This window comes from Corapipo altera, unplaced genomic scaffold (genome assembly GCF_003945725.1).
Source record: "Corapipo altera isolate COAL_440 unplaced genomic scaffold, ASM394572v1 95, whole genome shotgun sequence".
Classification (NCBI taxonomy): Eukaryota; Metazoa; Chordata; class Aves; order Passeriformes; family Pipridae; genus Corapipo; species Corapipo altera.
The window spans coordinates 867,592-890,556 of record NW_020884947.1 but is presented as its reverse complement, the minus strand read 5'-3'; the positions used below and the strand labels follow the sequence as shown (position 1 = coordinate 890,556).

Genomic DNA, 22,965 nt, shown 5'->3' with positions numbered 1-22,965 from the left:
AATTCAGATAAATTTCCATTTTTCTGTAAAGACTTTGACTGCAAGAAAGCCTTCTTTGGCATGTGTCATAGCCTGTCCTTTAACCAAACAAGGAGAAAACCTGACACTTGAAACTTAACTTTTAAGGAACATCAGTAATTGTTATAGAGTGAGTAATTCTCATTTGTGGGTTGTACAGGGAGTTAGGTTTGCAGAAAAGCTTGCTGCTTCATGCTTTGGGAAGACCAGAGTCCCTAAAACAGCATTCAGAATTTCAGAGTGTATGGCTTAAATTCATACTCTGGTGCTCTGCTTTTAGCTGCACAAGCTGGGGAACACAGATTATCTCACAGAATATCTCTGATACCTCTGATGACTGTGACAGTTTAACCCTGAAATCTTAGGTATCATTGACTTTGATATAAAGAAGACATTTTTATAATGAGGATGATGAGGCACTGGAACAGTTGCCTAGAGAAGTTGTGGAGACTTTATTATTGGAAGTGTTCAAGGCCAGGTTGGATGGAGATTTGAGCAACCTGGTTTAGGGGAAGGTGTCCCTGCCCATGGCCCCATGGCAGGAGGGTTGGAACTGCATGGTCTGTTTACTAACTGAAACGAACAGTTACTTCAAAATGTATAATTCTTTGGGATAATTAAAATATTTATAACACGAGGATCAACACTTTCAGTGTATTTACTTATTGCTTCCAGGGCTGTGCAGAGTGGCCATTTCAAGGCTTCTGAGGTGTCATGGAAAATAGAGATGTTACTGGTTTGGGTGGGAAGGAAGGAGGAGCAAAGCATTAGTGTGGGTCGTCTTGGAAAATTATCTAATATTTGATCATCAAAACTGATGGCACTGCAATTTCAAATATAAACTCATAATAGTCTTATATTATACTTTTTGATATTGTTTGTAGAAAGAAAAAATATTTCAATAACTCAGTATAGTTTCAGACCAAGGAGCATGTACTAGAATGGCTAAATTAAGTGAAGGTTGAGATTCCCAAGGGTAACACAAATCTTCCTGACCTTTTTCTCAATGCATTAATGATCTGCCAGTGAATTTCATTTCTGTTTTACATTTCTTAAGCTTCATCATCTGATTTGGGATGGCCTACAAATCTCTGCCTGCAACTGGCAGTGAGGCAAAGGTAGAAATCCATCTTTTGCACTTCGTAGCTCTGTAGGTCAAAGTCTGCTCAGGTGTGTTTACTCTGAATATTTTTGAGAGTAGGGTAACTAATCTGGGGTGATGAGTGACCCACTCCAGTTTTTCTGTTAGGCTTTTCCCACTCGTTCAGGTCCACTGGAAACACAATCTGGTCCATGCAGAATTCTCCCATGAGGCCAATGCAGAGGAAACAGTCCTGCACTGCACGCTGCAACCTTTAGGGTTTGAGAGGGGTTCTTCCCTGATAATGTGGAATTTGTCTCAACCCATGTATGTACTCTGTGTGTATAATTAGCCTACTGGTTTGCTTTTCTTAAAAAAAAAAGGGGGGGGGAATGTCTTAGTTTGCTTCCTTTCCATCCTCTGATCACCCAAGATCATGGGTTTTGAATGGACCTTCCTTCAAATCTTCTCAGGCACAGCTAATGTTTATCCTGTACTCATTACCAGTGTTATCTGTTTTGAAAACTGAAATCAAAGTTGACTTATTTATATCACTTCTGTTTTAGCCTGTAGGATTTCCTCACTCTCCTAGAAACATGTTGGAGAATCCCTCTTCCTTTTATCTTGAAGTCTCAGAAAGAGTAAAGCTCTTCCTCTCCTAAGAAAGAGCGAAATGCTCCAGACTGCAATGCCCAGAGGCATCTTCCCTTTAAAAATACACTGCCATCGTCTGCTTAACTGAAAGAAAAAACTCTAATATTGTTTTCAACTGAGTATATTTTAATCTAAAATGTCTACTGGTTACAAGGGTTCCGTGCATTGATGGTATCTCAGCTACTACCTGACATATATGCTAAGCACTATATATTCGTAAATCACTTGGTTTCTCACTTCATCCTAAAATACTGAACTACAGAAGCCTGATGTTAAATACTCTTTGGTATTTGGTGTTCAGGTTTTTAATTCGTTAGGCAGTGTGCTTGTATTTTTCGTGAATTTCTCAAATACAATTATTCATGTTGTGGTTTGGTAATTGCAGTAACTAACGCTTCCATAATTATCAGGCTTTTGTTTTGCTGGGAAATGCTTCCCATATCATCATCTGCTCTTTGTGTTGGAACACGATGTACAATAAAACCATATGAGGGTTCAACTTAGAATGGTGTTAACATGTTAATTTAATTTTTTGCTCAAATTTTTTTTAAACTTATGACAACTTACTATCAAGAAAATATTTTTTAAACAATGTTTAAAAGAAAAAAACCTACTTGATTTATATGGTATGCTTTGAAGCTACTGTAGACAGATAGAAAACATCTGGTGACACATTCAGTGGTAGGTCAATAGTTACAGATGGTCTGTTTTTTACAGCTGTCATCCAGCTTTGCATGCAGAGTGACTACAGTGGAAAAATCTTTTGCTGAATGAATAAACAAAACAGCACAAGGAGGCCAGCAGGCATATATGTTTCTACAAGATGGGAAATTAAATAAGCTATAAAAATTTAAACCAAGACTAGTATTTAAAATGTTCATTATGTTCTGGTTTGGTTTTTATCCCTTAGATCTTTCTGTGTGGTTATTGGAGTGATAAGCAAATAAATTAAAGACTATTTTAGGACTGATCCTCTGCACAAGTTTAGGGTGTTGGCTTCAGCAATGACTGGTGGTTATATTGTTGGCTTTTAAGGTTTTCAAATCCATGTTAGATTTGATGTAATGTCGTGCAGTTTTTTAACAGAGCCACACTGAATATTGAAGAATGTTATATTTTAGAGGAATATAAATGTTAAGAAATGTAAGAGAATTTAAAAAATGGCAATATTCTTTTTGTTTTTTAAAGAGTAAAAAAGTGAGGTTCTACATTCTTCACCAACTTCTTTTCCTCTCTAGATGATGGGATGTTGTATTCAGCTGTAGTCAGACATTATGCAAAACATCAGAAGAATCTTGAATTTGAGGATAAAGAAAAAGAGGTGTGGGGGAAAAGTGAAGAGGAGGATGAGGCTAAATGAGTGTTAAAAGCACGGTGAATGTTGCACATTAACCCCATTTTAAATAAGAAAAAAGCCCAAACCCACAAAGAAAAGAACTCTGTTAGCAAAGTCCAAATGCACCAAGCCAGGTAGCTCTGATAAAGATACTTATTTTAATGCAAATGTGCAGTTCTTGATATTCAGAATATTTTTTATCATTTCACTCAGAGTGCATGAATCTTGATCATATGTTGAGGTGTGCCTGTGTTTGGTTTTAGTAGAGCTGAGCCTCTAGAAAGAAACAAGCAGATTTCTAGGTTCAGTCACTTGTAAGGCCATTTAATCCTATCCACTGATGTTGAAAGCTGTTGAGCAGGAATAAAAAGGAACAGGGAGGTGGATTATTTGGCTCAGTTTAGTGTGCACTGTGCTTGTAATACAGTGTGGTCTGAGTTTGTTTCTCAAAGGCTGCGGAAACATTTAAAGGTGGATAAAAGTGGTGCTCTGACTATGCTTTTTAGAGGATCTGGATTGTTTTTCCCCCATCCACTTGCTTATGTGCATTTTATATTCTAATGCTGTGATTGGACTGTCACTGAGGGATTTTTTTCCTCCCTCTCACCCCATCCCCCCCTTCCTGCTTCTCAGTGGTTTGGCTTGAAATGCAGACTGCTTGTTGCAATACCCTCACGCTGTCTTGCCCAGCTACACGGGATCTGAAAAGTGCTTAGCTGTATTTGCTGCCAAAGAGCTTGCCTAGTCATGCATAAACCTGCTTTAAATGCCATTTGGTTGATATAGATGTTGGCATTCTGTGTTGTCTCCATGATGCATTTCCTCGTGTCTGTGCCCCTTGACCTGTTTCCTTCAACTCCCAAGTCGAAACTCTGGTTTCCTTCATCATCGAGGGCTTAAAAGTTAAGAACGAAAAGAGCATTTTCTCTCCCTGCGAGCTTTGCGATGCAAAATTGTGGCTTTCCAGCTTCCTTTCAGGTGAACACATTTCTGTCATTTTATGGGAATCATGTGCCTGTGCCCATCCAGGATACCTGCATTGGCTGGGGGGTTGTTCAGTGAAAGGGCAAGAAAGTATTTGACAGTCAAAAGGCAGAAAACAGCAGCTGTCTCGGAGCATTTCTAAACCAGCTTGTCTGAGCTGTGCCCTGTGCTTTGCATCTCTCTGTGCTTAAAAAGCAGTTTGTTGTGAAATACCACATTACCTAATATGATTTAAGAACTTTATGGAGTTTTTTTTTTTTAGTTCTTTAGAATACATGTAGATCATCTTTCTGGAAAGAGGTACCAAAAAAAAAAAAAAAAAAAAAAAGGTGTGTTTTACAGTTTAATAATTTTGTCTTTCTGTTCACAGGTGAAAATAAGTTTATAAAAGACTGAGCATTTCTGACTGGTGGCTGGTGTGAGGAGACCATCACCAAGCTGTGTGGGGACGTTCTTTGAGCTTCCACTCTTATGTCTCTAATGGACAAACACAAAGTGAAGCGGCAACGTCTGGATCGCATATTTGAAGGTTGGGCATTTCAATTTCTAACGTTTACTGTGTTAATTTTGTGGATTACTGATATTTCTGAAGACTGGAACTCTTTTCTTTCGGTCATTCAGTGTATTTTTAATTGAGTTGCAGTTCCTGTTGAGATGATACTGACTGTGCACAAATGCTGAAAACAGATCTAGGCAAATAAACGCAAGTAGAGTGTGAACTGTTCTGCAATTGAGTTTGCTTTCATCTTAGCATTTTACAACATTCTGCTCAGACATTGTGAAAGATTGTGGTTTTATATAAAATAACAATCTTAAAAGACTAAGATGACCACATAGTGCTCTCAAGGGTCTTTATCTACAGGCTTGCTCCATGTAGATTGATTTAACAGCCTGTATCTGATCCTTGAAAGGAAGTAAAAAAATCAAGTGAAAGCAAAACACAAAAAAATTGCAGAAGGCCCCCAAATTTTAATGAATATTAAAAAAAATAACCTGAATTCTAGTTAAAGGAAGGTAATAGTTTGGGTATGTCATTTTACCTTGTCACAAATGACAAATTTTATATTCCGGGTATTCTCTGCAAATGTGCTTTTAGAGCTGGTGTGAAAGCAGATTGAGGTATAAGGTGTACTATTTGTAAGAATATTCATGAATGATTTGGACTAAATTTTTATTTTGAGATCTTAGATCCTCTTTAAAATGCAAGAAAACAGTTAATTTCATTTTGACACTATGGCAAAAGACTCGTGGGCACATGGTCTCTGTATCATGTCTAATGCTGGAGCAGTGAACTGCAGGTGAAACATTTGCTCCTCCACACATTGGTCTTGAGACTCTTTTGTGGCAGCCATGTTGTGTGAGCATGGCTTTTTGTGTCTTTTCCCCTTCCTTTGTGCCAATGTGAGTGTGACCATATAATGAGCTACATTGAGGAGATGGCTCATACTGAAAACACCCTTCTTTGTTGGTATATTTTCCATTTTAGGTAAATTCCTCAGTCTAGATCACTGTTCTGCTGACAAAGCAGTTGCATGGAAGGGGCAGTTGGAAAATGTCAATGGGGGTTGCTGGGACTGTTTAGCCTAACATGGCCAGAGAAAGAGACATTTTATCCAAGTATCAAAGGGTGCAGTTCCACATTGGGTTTAGGTGATTAATCTCCTTGTTAGTCTCTTCTAAAACTGACCAAGCCCGACCATGGTTGCCAGGTCCCACCTAGACTGGTTGGCCAAGTGGCCAGTTGAATCTGCTCACTGGAGACTAATCCCTGCTCAGAGAAATGGAGAACTGACTGCTGAGGACAGGGAAATCGTGAAAGCTGCCCCACTTTCTGGGCAACTCTACAGTTGGATCAACTAGAAATGATGAAGGAGTGTGCTGATGCATGGTCACCTTCTCTGCTCCCAGTCTCAGGTCCTCAATCTAAAGTCTCTGTATCTGACTCTTCAATAAAAAATGGAGAATATTAACTCTTTTTGGTTGGTTGGTTTTGGCCTGTGTTAGTCAGATGAATCAGCAAATTGTGAAGAGGAATGAGAAACCTGTCCCTTTTGGTGGCAACCAGCAGTCAGATCAGCTCAACCCGCTCAGTGCAATTTCAGCCTCCTTATGGCCTCACATTGAGCAGCAGAACAACTTAAGAGGGCAAGAAAGTCTGTGATAATGTGGGAAGGAATGTTGCCAGGGACAGAGGTGACAGACCAGCAGCCACTGTGACTGAAATAGCAGTGGCTTCCCCCAGGCTTCGTGCTCACATCTAGTGATGCTGTTTAATCAGCGCCTTTTGTCTGGCTTGTTTTTCCCAGCTCTGCACAATTCACTGCATCCTCCAGTGAAATCTGTGCGGCCATGCAGGGCAGGGAATTGATCCAGTTGGAAAATAACGTAGGGAAAAAAGTTGTTTTAGCCACCTCTGCTTCCTAATCCCATTTACCATGTGCTAGACAAATAGCCAGGTTGGGAAAATAGAGTGGGAAGACAAGGCAGGAGATGGTCAGGAGGAGAAGGGGTAAAACAACGGATAAGGAAACATGCCTGGAATTTTATGGTTATGGGAACCCAATTTGGCTCTTTAAAGTGTTTGAGCTGTGTGCTACTCTTGAGTGTCTGTGTGCCCAAATGTTCTCTGAGGCTTGTAAGCACATCTCTCTGGTTGATGATTTTAAATTGCTATCCCTGCAATTGTGTCAAGTGGGATAAAAACTAGGAGACTGGTTTGTTATAGAATGGCTTTTTTATACATATGGTCCTGTTCAGGTTTAAAAATTGAATACTCTAATGTATGTGCCTTTGATAACACAACCTAAGTGTTTTATATTTTGGAAATATGCGTAATATTTTACAAAGCTCAGGAAATGTAGTGCGCTATTATATAGGTGGTTTATCTTCTCTATCAGCTTTTTTGTTTATCAGTCTGTACATAGCTTTCTTCTCTTGAACTTTCCCTCAGAAGAGAATTATTTTTCAGGTGCATTTTATTCTTATTGCAAGTTCACTTAGAAACAGGCTGCAATAATTTGCTAACTACTACTAAATCTGTATTTTTTTATAAATGGTTGAACATAATATGTGATGGGCGGACATTAATATATTATTTTATCCATAAAGAAACACTAGTGCCATTCTGGTGGTGCCATATAGCATTTCATCACTGTCTGTATCCCTCTTGGAGGAGGGGATATAACAAGTTGAAGTTCAGGTTTTGAAAAGTGAATGGCATGGACCAGATCCCCAAACTGAAATGCTCACGTTGGGAACATGGCACAGGACTGCACACAGCTTTTCCTGTGGGGTTCGTGGGTTACCAGAAATGCTCTGGGAAGTTGGATAACTGTGCAGGTACTATGTTATTTGAGTTGATCTGCTTCCCCGTGCCTTTAGGTAATTTGCACACATGCTTTTAGTAACTAATCATGCAAATTAAGCAAACTGAACAGGCAGCACTGGATTTCCTATTACCTTGTGAGCTAATGATAGTATGGGAGTAGTACTGATAAATTTCAGTTGATACTCAGTGCAAAAAACCCCTCCTGTTTCTATTACTTTGGGACCAATTAGTCCTCTCTTAATGTAGCTGAGTAAATGATTTTGTCTCTGAGGTACCTGTGATTCCCTTCAGTGACTTCTTAAATATCAAATTGAATATTTGCTTTTAATCCCAAAGCTGTTTCCAATTATATTTTCGTGCACATTTCAGTGCTGTTGAAGATCGTCCCTTGAAAAAGCCAGGTGTTAAATTCTGGTTTCTAACTTCCTCCAGTAGCTGTGAATTATACTTAGGCATAAGGACATGATTTGGGGCACTCTGAGATGCTAATATTAATCTCACTTCATAATTTATAAAATAACATTTAGGATTCTTCCCTTGAAGATAAATGGTATCAAGGCATGTGAAAGCTTAATTAGTTACTGATTATATTGTTCTTTGTCCCCCTCTCCGGTGATGCTGGTGATTGCAAAGCATAATTATAGTAGTATACATTTGGCAGAACAGTTGGAAGTGTCACAGTGCAAAAATAAAATGTGTTCATTTTGTGGGTAATTTGAAAAATTCAAAATGTTTTTGGCATTTTGAAAAGTTGTTATCTCTAATTAAGGTATTATTGTGCTTTATATTGTAGCAAACTGTAAACAATGCTGTGTATTTGCTTATATTCTAGAAATCCTTAATTAAATGTGTGTATGTTTCACTGACCCTTCCTTGGAAGTTACCTTGGAATGTCTGACCTCTGTTGCATTTGCTGGGCACCAATAGATGAAGCAGGAGGGAACAGGCTGCATGTGGGGAAAATTTTGCATTGTCTGAATTGTCTGTGAAGGGGCTTGATGAGCACAGTGAATTTTCTCTAAATACATCATTTTGTGTAATACATAGTGCTCAGGCAGCCACTGCTTCCCAAGCTTTAGGGAACTCTTTGCAGGGGGGAGCTTGGGGACACTGGTGGAACTGGGAGGAGGAAAGGGGTGTCTCCTCTCTCATTCCATCTTGCTTGTTTACACAGGTAATAGGGATCAAACTACAGCACAATACTGGAAATGAAACTGCAAAACTGAGAGTGACTTTTCTAGTTTGATAATTGCTTGAAACCAGAAGTTTCTTCCCAGAGCACCTCATGTGATATTTGTACAGCAAAGACTGCAGCATGTGCAAGTACAAGTCTGTGAAGACCCTATCTGCCCCCAGACAGATGTTCTTTTTAAAATTTTTTTTCTAATTCTGCTTTTAAGGAGGCAAAAAACATCTTAGCACACCTGAGAATTCTCAAACACTCATTCGAAGTCTTTTCTTTTTCCTTTTTATGGAGCACTAGTATTCATCTGCAGGTTATTCTTTATCCATGTTGCCTCATCCTTTTTAAAAGTGCCCAGAAGAAAAGTTGAAATGTTTTTTAGCTATTTTAACAGTGCCACTTTGTTACCTAAGGAAAGAAGGGTTGGCCAGGAATTGAATCATGAATTGGAAAATAAAGTGCATATTAATGGGATGAATTTCTGAAATTTCAGATAAAATCTCTCATCTTTGCTTTTATGAAGGGCAGCCTTTCTTTGGGAACGTTTGATTACTGGCAAATACCCAAGTGTGACACATTTTGAAGGACAGTAAAAGTGCACGATAAATGAATAGTTTCTTTTCAAGGACGTGGCCTAGGCTTTCTTTCCCTGTAAGAAAACATCCATGGTTTTAGAGCTTCTTTTTTTTTTGCTTGTTGTGCTATATTGCATGAGATTCAGTAAGATGAATCCACCTCAGAGTTGATCTGGTATGGTGATGGTTCCAGGAGGAATGCAGAGAAAAAAAAAAGCAGGTATGAATTGAATTTAGTTGTCTTTCCAAATTGATAAAGAAATCTCAAAATACAGAGTGACTTGGTTTAAAAAAATGCATTCTCTTTCCTGATTTTTTTTTTTTACTGCTTTTGCTTGTGCATGTAATAGCTTGGCTTCTTAACAAGTGGAAAGTACCAGATTGACAAATACCAAGTGTTTTTTCATGACCACTGATGGATCCTATCTGGCTGGTGTAAACTGTGATTTGACCTCTTGCAGTTGTGAAATTAGGCAGTTAAGTTTTCTGCATATTAATAGGGGAGATGGCCTACTTTGGCAAGGCCTGGGTTCTCCCTGAATGTGGAAAAGGCTTTTTACTAAAGTTGGTATGTACTGTGTAAGTTGATCGTAAATAAAAGGAAGGAGGAATAAATGTTTGCAGGCAGTGAGTGCCCTTAGCTCTTTCTGACGTGAGAATTGCAGATGTCAAGTTCTTTGGAGAAGGAGATAATCAATTTTCTTGACTGACATCCAAATATGAAAATGTTCTTTGTTGTCTCACTTGCTACAGATACCAGAGAAAATAAGGAAATAGTACAATGTGCAGATGAGTTTTCTTTATGCTGACTGATCTGAGTACTAGGCACACTAAATATGCCAAGTGTTTCTTAAGAAAAGGGATTAATGGGCTGCCTAGTTGCTTGGTGTCTTTGACAGACTTTAGAAGGCAGCTTAGTGAAGGATTAGGGCAGCAGAGGGAGCTAAAAGATTCCTAATATTTTATCATTTGTTTCCGAAGTCAAAGTCGCTCCTTTATAAAGTACCAATTAACCTTTGCAAAAATGTAATTTTCTAACCTTAAGTGCCTTCAGCAAATACATAAGGGTCTGAACTGGAGAAAATTCCTTTTCTCCCTAGAAATCCAGTATAAATTAAATTAGGAATCAGATAGTAAAAGCTACCAAAATCTTTCTGCAGGAACCGCTATCAGATCTTTCAACTGTAACAAATGAAAGTGCTTAAGCAAGCAGAGTTTTCTATGGATAACCTAAGCAGAATATTCTATGAAAAAACAAAGTTACTTTCAGATACAAGTGTTTTAACATAAAAATACACACTTCTGCGTGTTTCATACAAGCGTTGTTTAACAATTCAACACAGTCTGTGTTTTGCTTGTAAGAACTGTGTTTTGCTTGTAAGAACTTTGAAAATATTTTTGAGTATTTGGTAATATAGAGAATTAGGTAAAAGTTGCCTTCAAAGAACAGGAAGGCTGTTCAAAGGACTAAGATAAGTTGACTTTGAAATAATAAAATTAAAATGGTGCTACCATGAATCGTCACATAAGGAGATCATTTGCCACTTCCCAAATACTAAGGAAAATTATCTGCATATTTGGGGTGTGTTTACCCTAATGAAAAAACATTCTTTATCTCATTAGAATTATAGTTGAAATGCTTATGCACAGGCTTATGTTTGGTTTCTGGTTTTGTCCTTAATATCAGTATTTACAGTGCAAGGTGGTTTTGGCTTTCTTTTGGGCTTGCTGCAGTCACCTGCTTTCCTAATCTGAGTCTTCAGGGTGTGCTACCTAAACAGCTTTTGGATTAGTATGCATTTCAGCTACTACAATGTTCCAGACATATTACTAGCAACAATGCAAGCAGTATGAAAAAAGAATTAGCTTAAAAGCCCATTTTGCCCTAAATGATACTAAACAGTAGCTGCTAATGAAAAGCATTACTTCAACAAGAAAACTGAGAAAAAAAAAGAAACCATATGGAGAAAGGAATCTCAGTGAGATTTTTAGATTTTGTTGAAACATTCAAGTCACTGATTCATTATGAATGTTTTAAAGAAAAACTGTACTTTTTGCAGTTGAGCATTATATATTTTATCTGTATTGCTACGTTGTGATTGGTATATTGAAATAAAAGACACTGCTTGCTTATGACAGCAGCTATGTTCAGCTGTGATATATCCACAACACCACATCTTGACACTAGAATGAAGTCAGAAGAGTTTCCTTTAATGTTGGTGTCAAAGACAGTTTTAAATACAGAAAATAATATAGCATGACACTAGTTTTAAAGCGTTGTAATAATTGTATTTGTAGTATCATAGATATTTGAGTCAAAATTCAGTATGTAACTACAGCTCATCATCTGATTCCTGAATAGTGTTCAGAGAATTTAAAAAGTATCTTCAGACTTCATATTTACCTTTTATACAGTGCAGATGAGTGCCTGGTAAAACTTTTAAAAGCTTTAGAAGTACTTGGTAATATGTACTTATTTCTGCCTGAGGTCAGGGAAGATGCACTGGAAGGCCTTGATTTATATGTAGCTTTACACTGTGCTCTGAAAAAACTGAGTTGAGCAAAGATTAAGTGTCTAGGTAAACATACTGAAAAATTTAAGTAGTCATCTAATTAAAGCAGTTGTGTTCAGCTTTCACAGAGGCAGTTCCCATCCTCAGGGAAGTGCAGTCTGAGATGCAAAAAAGGATTTTATTTTGTTTCCTGCCTTAGTGCAGTCAGGAGTGTGATTATGCAAGTGAAAACAAGAAAATAAAAGTGGAGACATTCTTCCAGTGCTGGAGGCATCTGCTGCTCCATCCTTGTGTCCTTGTTCCACGAGGTCAGTACTGAACCTGAAGGGTGCCTCTCCTTAAGCAGGAGGAATTGCATGCAGGCTTTACCAGGGGAAGAGTATCTTGCAGAAATGTCTCTCCTCCTTAGAAAAGTCATTGTGATCTGATTAATAGGTCATTTGGAGTTAAGAAACCTGTGTTTTATCTGGTAGTTCTTCCAAAGTCAGGTTGGAAAACAAAAGCTACCTCTGTGCCTTTTCCTTTTCTGTGACAGAAAACAGTCTGTTGGAGAATTTCAGAGCTCCTGGGATATAAATAGCAGCAGGCTGTTGTAATACTCTTGGAATCCCTTTAAAAGGGAGGCTTTGCTAATTGTGAAAGTACCTGACATTTGCCTCAGGTGAAAGCACACCCACTGGTACCACTGGAGATCCACAATCCTGCAGTGATTCATGACCCTGCTCAGATACTTAAATGAAAACGTTCCTTCTTCCTTTCCTGTGAGAACTAAATTTAAATTGCTTGTGACTTTGAGCAGATGTGTTTGGAACTTTTTTTTTTAAAGGCAGAAATTAGCTGTTAAAAATTACTCATGTTTCCCTTTTCCTGGTGTTTATTTTTCAAAGTATCATCCTGTGCACTGAATTTTCAAAGCTGTCATTCTGTCATTTAAGTGGAGACACACAAAAAAACCCACGCCAAAAATTACAGGTAATGGCAGTAGGACAGCAAAAGATGAAGAGTAAAGACTCTTTATTCTTTTGATCCTGCCTCTATTTTTCAGAAAGTTCCCTTGTGTGCTAGATGATGACACTCAAATACAATTAGACTCTGACTCCTGCTAATAGGTAATCAAGAATAATTATAAGTGTTAATTAAATACACGATAAATGTCTCTTTTTGTCAAGGAGTGCACATTTGAAGAAATAGTTTTATTAAGTGCTAAGAAAACTTTTTTTTTTCCCAGGCAATTTTATCACTATTTTCTTATTCCCTGCTGTTCCTTTCTGTCTTGATTGTATCAGTCATAGGCATGTGGTGTTTTCCTGGGTATCAAATACCACTTAGGCAGGTGCTGCTTAGTTTCCACAACATCTGCCAGTCATTTTTGGTGGTGGCTGTTAGTTTAGCCAACCTGCAGATGGTCATCTTTGCCTGTTTGTGTGGTGCTCCACAAACTCCCATCCTTGTTCCCCGAGTGCTGCTCTGTGCTTACATGCAGGCATCACCAATTTATCAAACTCAAATAATTTAGTAACACTTACTTCTTCTTGCAATAAACAAAAGCAGCTGTGCTCTAGCTATCCTTATCTGCATGAATGCATAGATTGTAAAGGGCTTTCCTGATGAACAAGACAAAAGTTTAGGATTTCAAACGGGAATTTAGGGCATGTAAGTCAGAAGGACTAGACGCTGATGTTTAGAAACAATATAATAATGCAGAGAATGAATTAGTTACCATAGTAACTGCTTTGTTTTAATAATTTGGTGGGGCAATGAATAGAAGGAGCTCAGAAAGAAGTAGTAGGAATCTTAATTACATGTTGTGCAACGTGAGTGGCTTTGTTCATTAATAGTGGAAATTAATTTGATTTTATAACAGATTGAAGAATGAATGTATAAGTTTTACTTCGTAAGGGCAATAAGAATGATTTATGGGTTTTTTTATTCTTATTTTTTCCACCCCCTGGGGAAAAATATAATCACATTTTACATTTTATTATGGCAATGCAGATTATTGATTTCTTAACAATAAAACATGCTCAATATGCTGCATTGTAAGTGTGGCTTCAATCTATGTGCTGTGATTTGTTGCCTGGCAGTTGTTGGCAGCCTAGCAACATGCTTGAGTCCAGATCTGAAAAGGATATAGACACCCAAAGTTAGGAGTTACAGGGAAGGCAGGTTTCTCAGTATTTCAAAACCCATCTAAAATCATCAGTGCCTTGAAATCCCTTTGCACTTTATGGATGATTTTCAAGTACCCTCTGTGCTTCAAGATCACAGGATCACAGAATGGTTTGTCTTGGAAGGGACCTTAAAGATCATCTGGTTCCAACCCCCTGCCAGGGGCGGGAACACCTTCCACTAGACCAGGTTGCTCAACACCCTGACCTTGAAGATCATTTTAACTTTCTTTCCCCTTGCAGGTTTGAGCAGTTTAATGTGCATTTTTTGCTTGAGACAAGGCAGGATCCTCAAACTGAATTAGCTCTCTTGGAGGCAGATGTACAGCAAGCAAAACCCTTCTGTGATCACATGGAGCACACATCAGCTGGAGCTCGTTTTGCAGAAAGATAGTGGGCATAATGGTGCTTTATTCAAGAAAGTCACGTGCCGGGCATGTCCCAGCACCTCTCCTAAGGCACCAGTTGGCTGGGTTGGAGATGCCTCTGTGCTGGTGAGTCAGTCTGTGTCCAGAGGCCGACTGGTGTCATGGAAGGGATTACTGCTCGTGTCCTACCATAGCCATTCACAAAGCAGGGCCTCTAATCTGAGTTTGTTTTCTCATCTGGTGCCCCCCTTTTTTTTCCCCTTCTCCTTAATGAAACTTGTAGGAACTTAATTCTCCTTGAGAGTACTGGCAGCTTTTGGCTGAAATTTGCTAGTCAGTTAAGGATTTAATTAAAGAGGGCTCAGCAGGTAGATGGACAGATGCAATTAGGTAAGCCTGCCTTCCTTTGAAAATCTGTCTGAAAGGTGCTCAGATATTGCGAACAGAAACAAAAAGTGCCACCTGGTTATTCCTTGGCCAAGGAAGTGATGTCCATTCCCAGACTCAAACCACGTTCCCTCCCTAGACCAGGGAGTCTGAAAGTTGTTTCTGCAAAGCGGCACCACTTTGAACAGTGTCTCTCCAACAGGCAAGAGGGTCTTCCCATGAACTGGGAGACTTTCTGTTCTAGGCTACCATCAGTCCAAAGAAGATTAGCTTTTTGAAGGGGGTTTGTTACCCTTTCTCTGTGGTTTGCTGCTATCGATGTGCCAGGTGATGCCAGATCAACTCATTCTGTCAGCAAAAAAAAATGGGATAACTGAGCTCAGTAATGTCTCAGGAAGGGAAATTCAAGCTTCTCTGTTTCTAGTGCTTCTAGTCTCCATTTTTGAATGGAGATTTAAAGCTGTGGACTGTGTCTTTTCTTTGAGGTGAGGCCCCCCTCACTGGGCTATTTATGTCCTTGCCTCCTCCTGTCTAGTCTCATAAGAAACTTACCCTGAAAAGTATTTCTAAAAACTGTGTATCATACCTCCAGAATGTTTTCTTCATTTTCCCCTTCTCTCTTAACTGTATCTTAATAAGATTAAATTGTGATATTTTTGAAATAGATGCCAGTTTGGTTTGAACTTTCCTTGGGTCCTAATCCTTCACTAGAATTCTGAAATGTTTGTTATTATAAAGATTACAAAATCTTTCCTGTTTAATTTTTGTGTCCCCGTCTGTGAAACTTCTCAAAATGTCAGAAGATTAGATGAGTTTTGCCCCCTGTCCAAGATGTTGATACATGGAAGTAAAAGGAAGTTCATTCCAGAGCTGCAAACATCCAGTGAAGAATTTTTAGTCAGTCGCTCGGTTTTATCTGTGTTAATCATAAATCAGTGGTTATCTTATAGGTTCCTTGTGATTACAGTAATCAACAGCATTATTGTATCCTGGAATAGTTGGTGAAAGAAGCTTCAGAGCAACTCCTTAAAGGGGTTGGTGTACCAAGGGAGTAGCATTGGTGCATTTGATGATATAGGGTGGTTTTGCAGTCAAACGTGGTCTTTACCTGCCTTTCCCCCTGCAATTCTGAGTCTTTTGCTTTTCTGGTTCTTTTTTCTAATGAGGGAATAAAATAATTTTTATTTCATTCCTTGTTTTCTGATGTTTCTGATATGTATATTTTGCTTGGTGATACACAAGTGGATTTCCACTGAAATTAATTAGCATTAAATGTTTATTTTTTAAAATTTAATGTTCAACTTTATTTCATTCACTCTGATTTTATTGCATTAGTACTTTATGAATGGAAGCGCATGCAAATATGTTCCTAAAATCACTTTTCCACGTAGTTTAAAAATATTTAACTGTTTACTAAGTGATCAATTATAGGCCTTTTAGATGAAGAGGACTTGAGGCTCTTTGCAAACAGTGGTATTGACATGATTTAGGTGGGAAAACACTAAGTAATGTTCCAAAACATTACCATCCCTTAGGCTTATGTCTCCAGAAGCTAGTGAGGCTGGAGACCTCACATATGGTGGATTGTTCCATCTCTCATTTTCTGTGCAGAACTGAAGGAAATTCACACTTCAGGCACATATTTGAGTCTCTACTTCCAAGTTCCTCATGGAAAGCACTCCTCCCCTTCCTGAAGTTGTGGATTCCTCCTTTTTAAAAGAAATACCAGTGGGGTTTTCATGTCAACTCCACCAGTGGTGCCAAAGGCTTGTTGGATACAAGCTGTGGTCTCTCCTGAAGGATGATTGGTTTGTACCTCCTGGACACGATGTCATTATCTAATTGAAAAATATATTTGCTAAACAAAGTTTGTTGGATTGTTGTAGATAAAAGTCTTGTATTTCATGCAATGTTAAAAGCTCTCCTTTAAAATTATTTACAAGGCAAACTTGTAACTTATCTTAAACTTGCCTTGACTTATAGGCGAGTTTATCCTGTTGCATTGATAAAATTAGACAGAAAATTTTCAGATAGGAAGATGGAGTTCAAAGTAAAAAAGTAGTATAGCCTCATTCTGTAACAGTCCCTTATGAATGTTCAATTTAACAACTGTGATAATTGAGCCCAGTTAGCACAGACAGGAGAACATTACATTTTGGAGTACTTATTAAAAATATTCTTTATGCTTCCTCTGAAACTCCTTTTGTGTATATGTGAGTGCACATACACAATATAGGTCACTTGAAAATTTAATCAAATATTGTGTATCCAAAAATGAGATATTTTATTTTAAAAAGTTTGTTTAAACACAGTTATCGTATTCCTGCCACCTGACTCCTTAGTCTTGGAGTTACTATGACCTCTGATTTGCTTCAAGTCTGTTTCCATTTAGTGTTTTGTGTCCCTTTACTTGTGCAGTTCTCTGGTCTGGATGCAGTTTGTATCTGTTCCACTTTTTGGTTTTTTCCTTCATGCCTGAGTATGGCAGAGCTTGTTCTTTTATCAAAGCTGGACTCTGGTTCCTGGAATTCTTTGTCTGTTTGCAACAATTCTGTAGGTCACAACTGCCATGAAGTTCAGAAATTAAAGCCTTATCAGCATTCCTTTATAGGAACATAGAGGTATATTTTCCCTTGAAAATCTTTCATTTGGTGTTACAATTGAACTACACTTACATCCAGCATAAAAGGAGGTTGATTTATTAGTAGCAGTTAATTTAAAAGGCTGCTGGATACTTCTGCTTTCCTTCTCCAGTATGAGTGGGCTTTTTTTGAGTCTTTTTAGAAGTTTTCAAATGTAGCTGAAGCATGGGATAGACCTTGACTTAGGTTGCCGGGTTTACAGATGCCACTGCTTTTTAAACCTTAAACTGTGTTTTGCATAAAGACTTTATAAAATAGTAGAAGCAAAGTTTTCATGATTTGCAGAAAGTCCATACATTCATACTTAATTTGGCTGGGCTACTTTACTATATGAAAGGTTGAATTGATCTAAAACAATTTAGCTTGGCAAAACTGCTAAAATTTCGTATTTTAACTAAAGGTACTGAAAACTGGAAACTTCTAGAGGAGTGATTGTATGCAGCATTCCTTGTCTGTGAAGGACAGAGTAGGGGGAGGAAGGGAAAGCTAAAATTATAAATAAAAGCAAGTTCAAGCAATCATCATATCCTTGACATTACTGGTATAATCTGTAATGTAGATTGGCAGTAACACCACTGACTTTGCTTAACCATCCAAAACCAGATGACATTGTTCTCCCTAACACAATGTGTTTTGCTGTTTTCTATTAATGGTGCATTTCCCTTTTTATCAATTACATTTTAATTACGTTATGTCATTCTAGCAGCATTACAGGATTATGGGGTGAGAAAATAAAAACTAATTTGGTGTAAAAGTATAAATCTGAAAAAGGCAATTATTTCAAATAAAACTGGTCCAATATTCATCTACTGATGACCATTCAAGAAACAAGAAATGCTGACAGTATTGCCAATATTTTGCCCTTTATGACACCTCAACCCAGGACTTTGAACCAAGTACTTTCAAGCATTGGTTTAGTGTTCAGGTGGACCTACTCCATCATCTGTCATTACCTGGGATGCTAAATTTATTGTAAAATATGTTGTCCACAAATGGTCAAGTACTAGCAAATATTTTTTTTTAATGTTTGGCTCAAAAGAGCCACACTGATCTGGTCCTGTTTTACTTGCTGAAAGGTTTTTTGTTTTGTCTTTATGGAAGGTAAGGGTAAGCTAAAGCCTTTTCATTCTAGTTTTATTTAAGAATAATATTGATCATATGATGTTATCAGCAAATAGGGAATCAGCATAGCTGCTACTAAAACAAAAAATGTATCTAGATTTGAGTTTTCAGCAGTTGGGAAGGTTATTTTAAGATACAATCACCATTTGAAGATGTTCCATTAATGCTCAAGATTAGCATATTTTTTAAATGGCAGGAAATATGATAGAAGCATTTAGAGTATGCTGGATGGGATGCTTTCAGAAGTCGGTTTCTGTGAAGCTTGGCAATAATCCTCCACAGTTTTATGTTTTTCAAATGACATGACAGTGTCTTCTCTAAAAACATTTGGCTGGTTGAAAATAAAGTGGAAGAAAATTAAAGATTGCATGATAACCATGGTGTCATTCATTGAGTTGGGTGTTAGTCAATTCAGAAGTGATGCAGAAAATGCATTTACAGAAGTTTTAATACCATTCCTGTATGTACACTGCAAAATACTGTAAATGTTTTGCGCAGCAACTGAGCACAAGTATTTTTATTTATTTTTTATTTTTACTGTTTGGTAATAAGGAAAAAAACATACTAACCTCACGTTTCAGGGGCACAGAGATATCCATAATACCTTAATTAAATCACAGATTGCTGACAGTGTACTGATTACTGATCTTGTAGCTACACTGACACTGCTGGCCTGTCTGTGTTCTGGCCTCTTCAGGGTTTGGTACCAGTCAAAGGAGGGAAACAAGAATTTGAAAAGCTCGTGTGGTTTAAAGATGAGAAGTACTCACAGAAGTAAGTTATGCACTCAGGATTTGTCAGGTTTCATGATGTGATTTGAAGGTTGCCTCCTTCAGCTATCCAGGCTATGAGTGGCATCCTGCAAAGACCAGGGAGGTTGGCCAGGGGTGTTGTGGTTCAAAGTAGGTGCCTTTAGGAAGCAGTTCAAGACTTGCCAGAAGTTTCTGTTCTTCTCCATGGGCTGTATGTGGATCCAACTGGCAAGAGGGAGTAGGGAACATTAACATTTCTCCTTGCAGAAGTCTTGATGAGCTCTGCTTGAAAAGTGCTTGACTCAGCACTGCACTCTACGCTATTGATAGTCAGAACATCGAGTCCCTTTCTGGGAATAAGGAAGAAGATTTTGACCTACTTTAATGGAAGTGTAGCAGTTGAAATATTCTCCTCAGCACTAGGATTGAAAACAGCATCCTACTTCCTGCACATGAGTCCAAAACCCCTTGCCTGTTATCTTTGCAAATCTGTTTCTGTTCTCAATGCTGTAACCAGCGGGCATCAAATGAAACTGCTGCGTGTAGGTGTAGAAAGTGTTTTTTCCTATGTCAAGTGAGTTGTAAAACTTCTTACTGCAGGATTTTACAGGTTAGTGAAGTTTCATGAAGGTTGAAAAAAATGTGTAGGTAGGTCTGTGGAAGAAGAATCCACTGGGTTTACTAAACCAATTCTAATTGATAGACAACCTGAATAGCAAATTGCTGATGACAGGGAGAGCTTCTGGAGATGAATTACTAGTCTTGCCCTTTTTTCTTATTGTTTTCCTCAGTGTTCTTCTCACAAATCTTGTAGCAGGGAAAAAGAAACACTGTTAAGCAAGATGGAGCTTTGGTCTGAACCCATCACAAGCTTTTCTTGTACCCTTGGTTGTTGAAGGCTTCTGTTTTCCTTGCCCAAACTTAGCAGAACTTTGGAGGGTCCTTATTCCTTTTTTTGAGGCTTCCAGCCTCATTATTACAGTCAGAAATTGGAGTAGTAATGCCCACCTGCAGTGCATCGGTCTATAACCCAGCACATCTCAGGTACATGCTGCTGTGCATTTCTAATACTTTCCCATTAGGCCTGGCAGTGAAATAAATAATAATGCTTTTTACAACTTCAGATATCCATTTTATAGATCCTGTTCAGGTTTTTGTGTGTGTGTGTGTGTTTGTCTGACTCAGAATGGCTGAACTGTTCAAAGGAAGAGAAGCAGGATACCTAAAAATAAAAAGTAGCTCCTTGCACTTGCAGTAATGCAGAACATGTGATTGATGTATGTAACACATCTGTGATCAGATCTCTGCAAGTGGTGTGGTGTGTGATTAGAGATATGGGATCAGAACGAGGAGTAGCCGGCTGTGTTAAGAGTCCTTGTGGAAACAATTTCCCCCTGTAGCTGTTTCCTTACCTGTGAAAGGATGATAATACTCATCTGTCTGAGGCTTAACTCATTGTTGGTTTTACAGCAAGGTGAAAAGTGTATATATATATAGTTAAAAAAACCCCAACAAGCTATTACAGAACAGTGCTACTTAGTATTTAATAATTTGCCTATCCAAGCAACTGCCTGTATTAAGGAATAATTGAAACATATTTACAGAGCAAATTTGAAAGAAAATAATAGCATTATCAAGCTAAAAAAGCTATAGCGCGTAATTATTATATACTTACTTCATGATTCAGCAGCTGAGCTGTTTTTGTGCATGTAAATGATTTTTACTTAATGGATTATTGCAGCAGTTGAGAGCGAGCAGCGCAGGACTCTCCGAAGGGCACACCTTGAGGACACTGCAGCAGCAATATTTTGCTGTGTCACGAGATTTTATCATGCATAAAGGACAGATTCCTCCATGCTCGGGAGTTTTCAAATGGAAACCACAGTTTCATTTCTGACTTATTTCATAGATGCCAGCAGTGTACAGCAAGGCATAAAGTTATTAAGAACAAACTGGTTCTATTAGTACAGGGTTGTGGTTTTTTTCCTTTTTATTTAAATATTGCCTCATCAAGTGTCTAACTATAACAGCAGTTATATAAACTATGTCAATAAAATGAAGAAACTTACGACTATTTACAAGAATTTTACAAGTGATATCTTTTGTTTCTTTTTTTTTTTGAAGCAGGAGCAATAAAAATGTAAGTGGATTTTAGTTTACTGTTACAGTGCTCTATATTTGTCAAGTGCTATTACTAAACAAATAGTAAAAATACTCTGTTGATTTTATTGCTTTAGTAGTACTGTTACCAGAACCACTTTACTACACTTCTCCAAGATTTCCAACACATTTGAGAGTTTGTACATACAAGTAATTTCTCAGGTTTGGTCTACATCCAGTACTTCATAGAAGTGATCTTCCTAAACAGCCAGAGATTTGGTACTAGATAAGACAGGTATGGTTTCATTAGGATGAGATTTATCTCTGGAAAGAGAATTAAAAATGTAATTACCCGTAAATTGCTTTGAACCGAGGATCATACCCTAAAATAAGGGCAATGGTGCAAATATTAACTAGGAGGCATCTACAAAAAAAAAGGGGTTGATGCATCATTTCTAGAACAGTTTATCAGTCTCGGAGATGGTCTCAATTACAACTCAGTGTCTGTGCCAAGCATTCTTTATATCCCTGAACGTGTAAAACCTGCACAATGGGTCTGTAGGCTGTGCAGTGCAGTATTGTGTTGACTTGTGGTTTTCTTGAAAAACAACGTCTTTCTACTGCACTGATAAAGTCAAGGAAGAATGGAGAAATATCCGGTAAACTTTGGCATTTCTGACTGAGCCTTTAATGTCAGTCCAAGAAGTAATAGAGCTATGGAGAGATGTGAAGATGCATAGATAGAATGGAGCTGGTAAAACTGCTTGCTTTGGCCTTCCCTCAAACATCTAGGTGATAACAGAAAACTTTCTGTTGAACTTAAGAGTCAAAGAAATCAAAACAAACATTCCTACTTTAAGGAACCTCATCCCCAGCTAAAGGGTAACTTTCTGTTATATGGTAATGTAATCTCTCAAGTCAGTGAAATACAATACTAACTCAAAATTTTGGGGTTTGCCAAGATGCTGTTTGATACCTATCTTACTCAGACTGTGTTACTATTTTCACTACCTTTGGTAGTGGTTGATCACCCTGCTGGCAGCTTCAGAGAGGAGACACCAGTTTAGCACCCGTGGACAAAGTACCTTTTAACTCTGATCCACACAAGAAGGTTTAACAAATTCTGTGGAGATTTGCTCTATGAACATTTTATTTCTGGTTTGAATTCAGAGTATTGTCCCTGACTTTAGCAGTGATGTGATGAGTCACAGTTGAGCCAGTGGTGCTAATGAGTGGAAGAAGAAAGCCTATAAAGTGACCAGGATTTTACTCGAGATGACCTGATCGGGAAGTTTCTGTCATTTCCAGTCAAATGTCAAGCAACTTGACCTTGAATAAGGTACCTCCTTTAGGTTCTTTAGGTGGTAGGAAGGATCTGAGCCTAAGAGGGGCTCAGATCAACTTCTTTGGATCTGAAGTTGATATGGGAGAGCAGTTATTTTTGAAAGCTGCCCTCTTGGCTGTGTTTCTGTATCTTCACAATGAAGGTAACTCCTTCCTGCATTGGAGTTCGTTAAGGAGCCAAAAAGCATCTTAGGCTCTCGACTGTGCTGTAGTTTGGATATTGAGGACTTTGCTTTCTGGAGCTCTGAAAGCAACACTCCTTAAAAGCAGTGGGTGGGCTTACTTTTCAAAGGTGGACAAGGGAAAAATATGTTGTGTGTTTATGCCTGTACCTAGGTTTTGCAGTCACATTGATATGTGTATCCACACTGCAAAGAACTTTTCAAAATTTGGCATTAAGAGGTTGAATT

The 22,965-nt window shown here is 38.1% G+C and overlaps 1 protein-coding gene across 4 annotated transcripts in view; it reads left to right on the top strand.

The window, feature by feature from the left end:
- Nucleotides 1–22,965, top strand: part of CTBP1 (C-terminal binding protein 1) — a 238,594-nt gene that overhangs the window by 51,862 nt on the left and 163,767 nt on the right. For all 4 annotated transcript variants that reach the window (XM_027662644.1, XM_027662640.1, XM_027662643.1 and 1 more), the window contains exon 2: nt 4,444–4,602. In XM_027662644.1, the coding sequence (XP_027518445.1) occupies nt 4,545–4,602 (58 nt within the window). In that variant the 5' untranslated portion in view covers nt 4,444–4,544. The remainder of the gene's footprint in view (nt 1–4,443; nt 4,603–22,965) is intronic.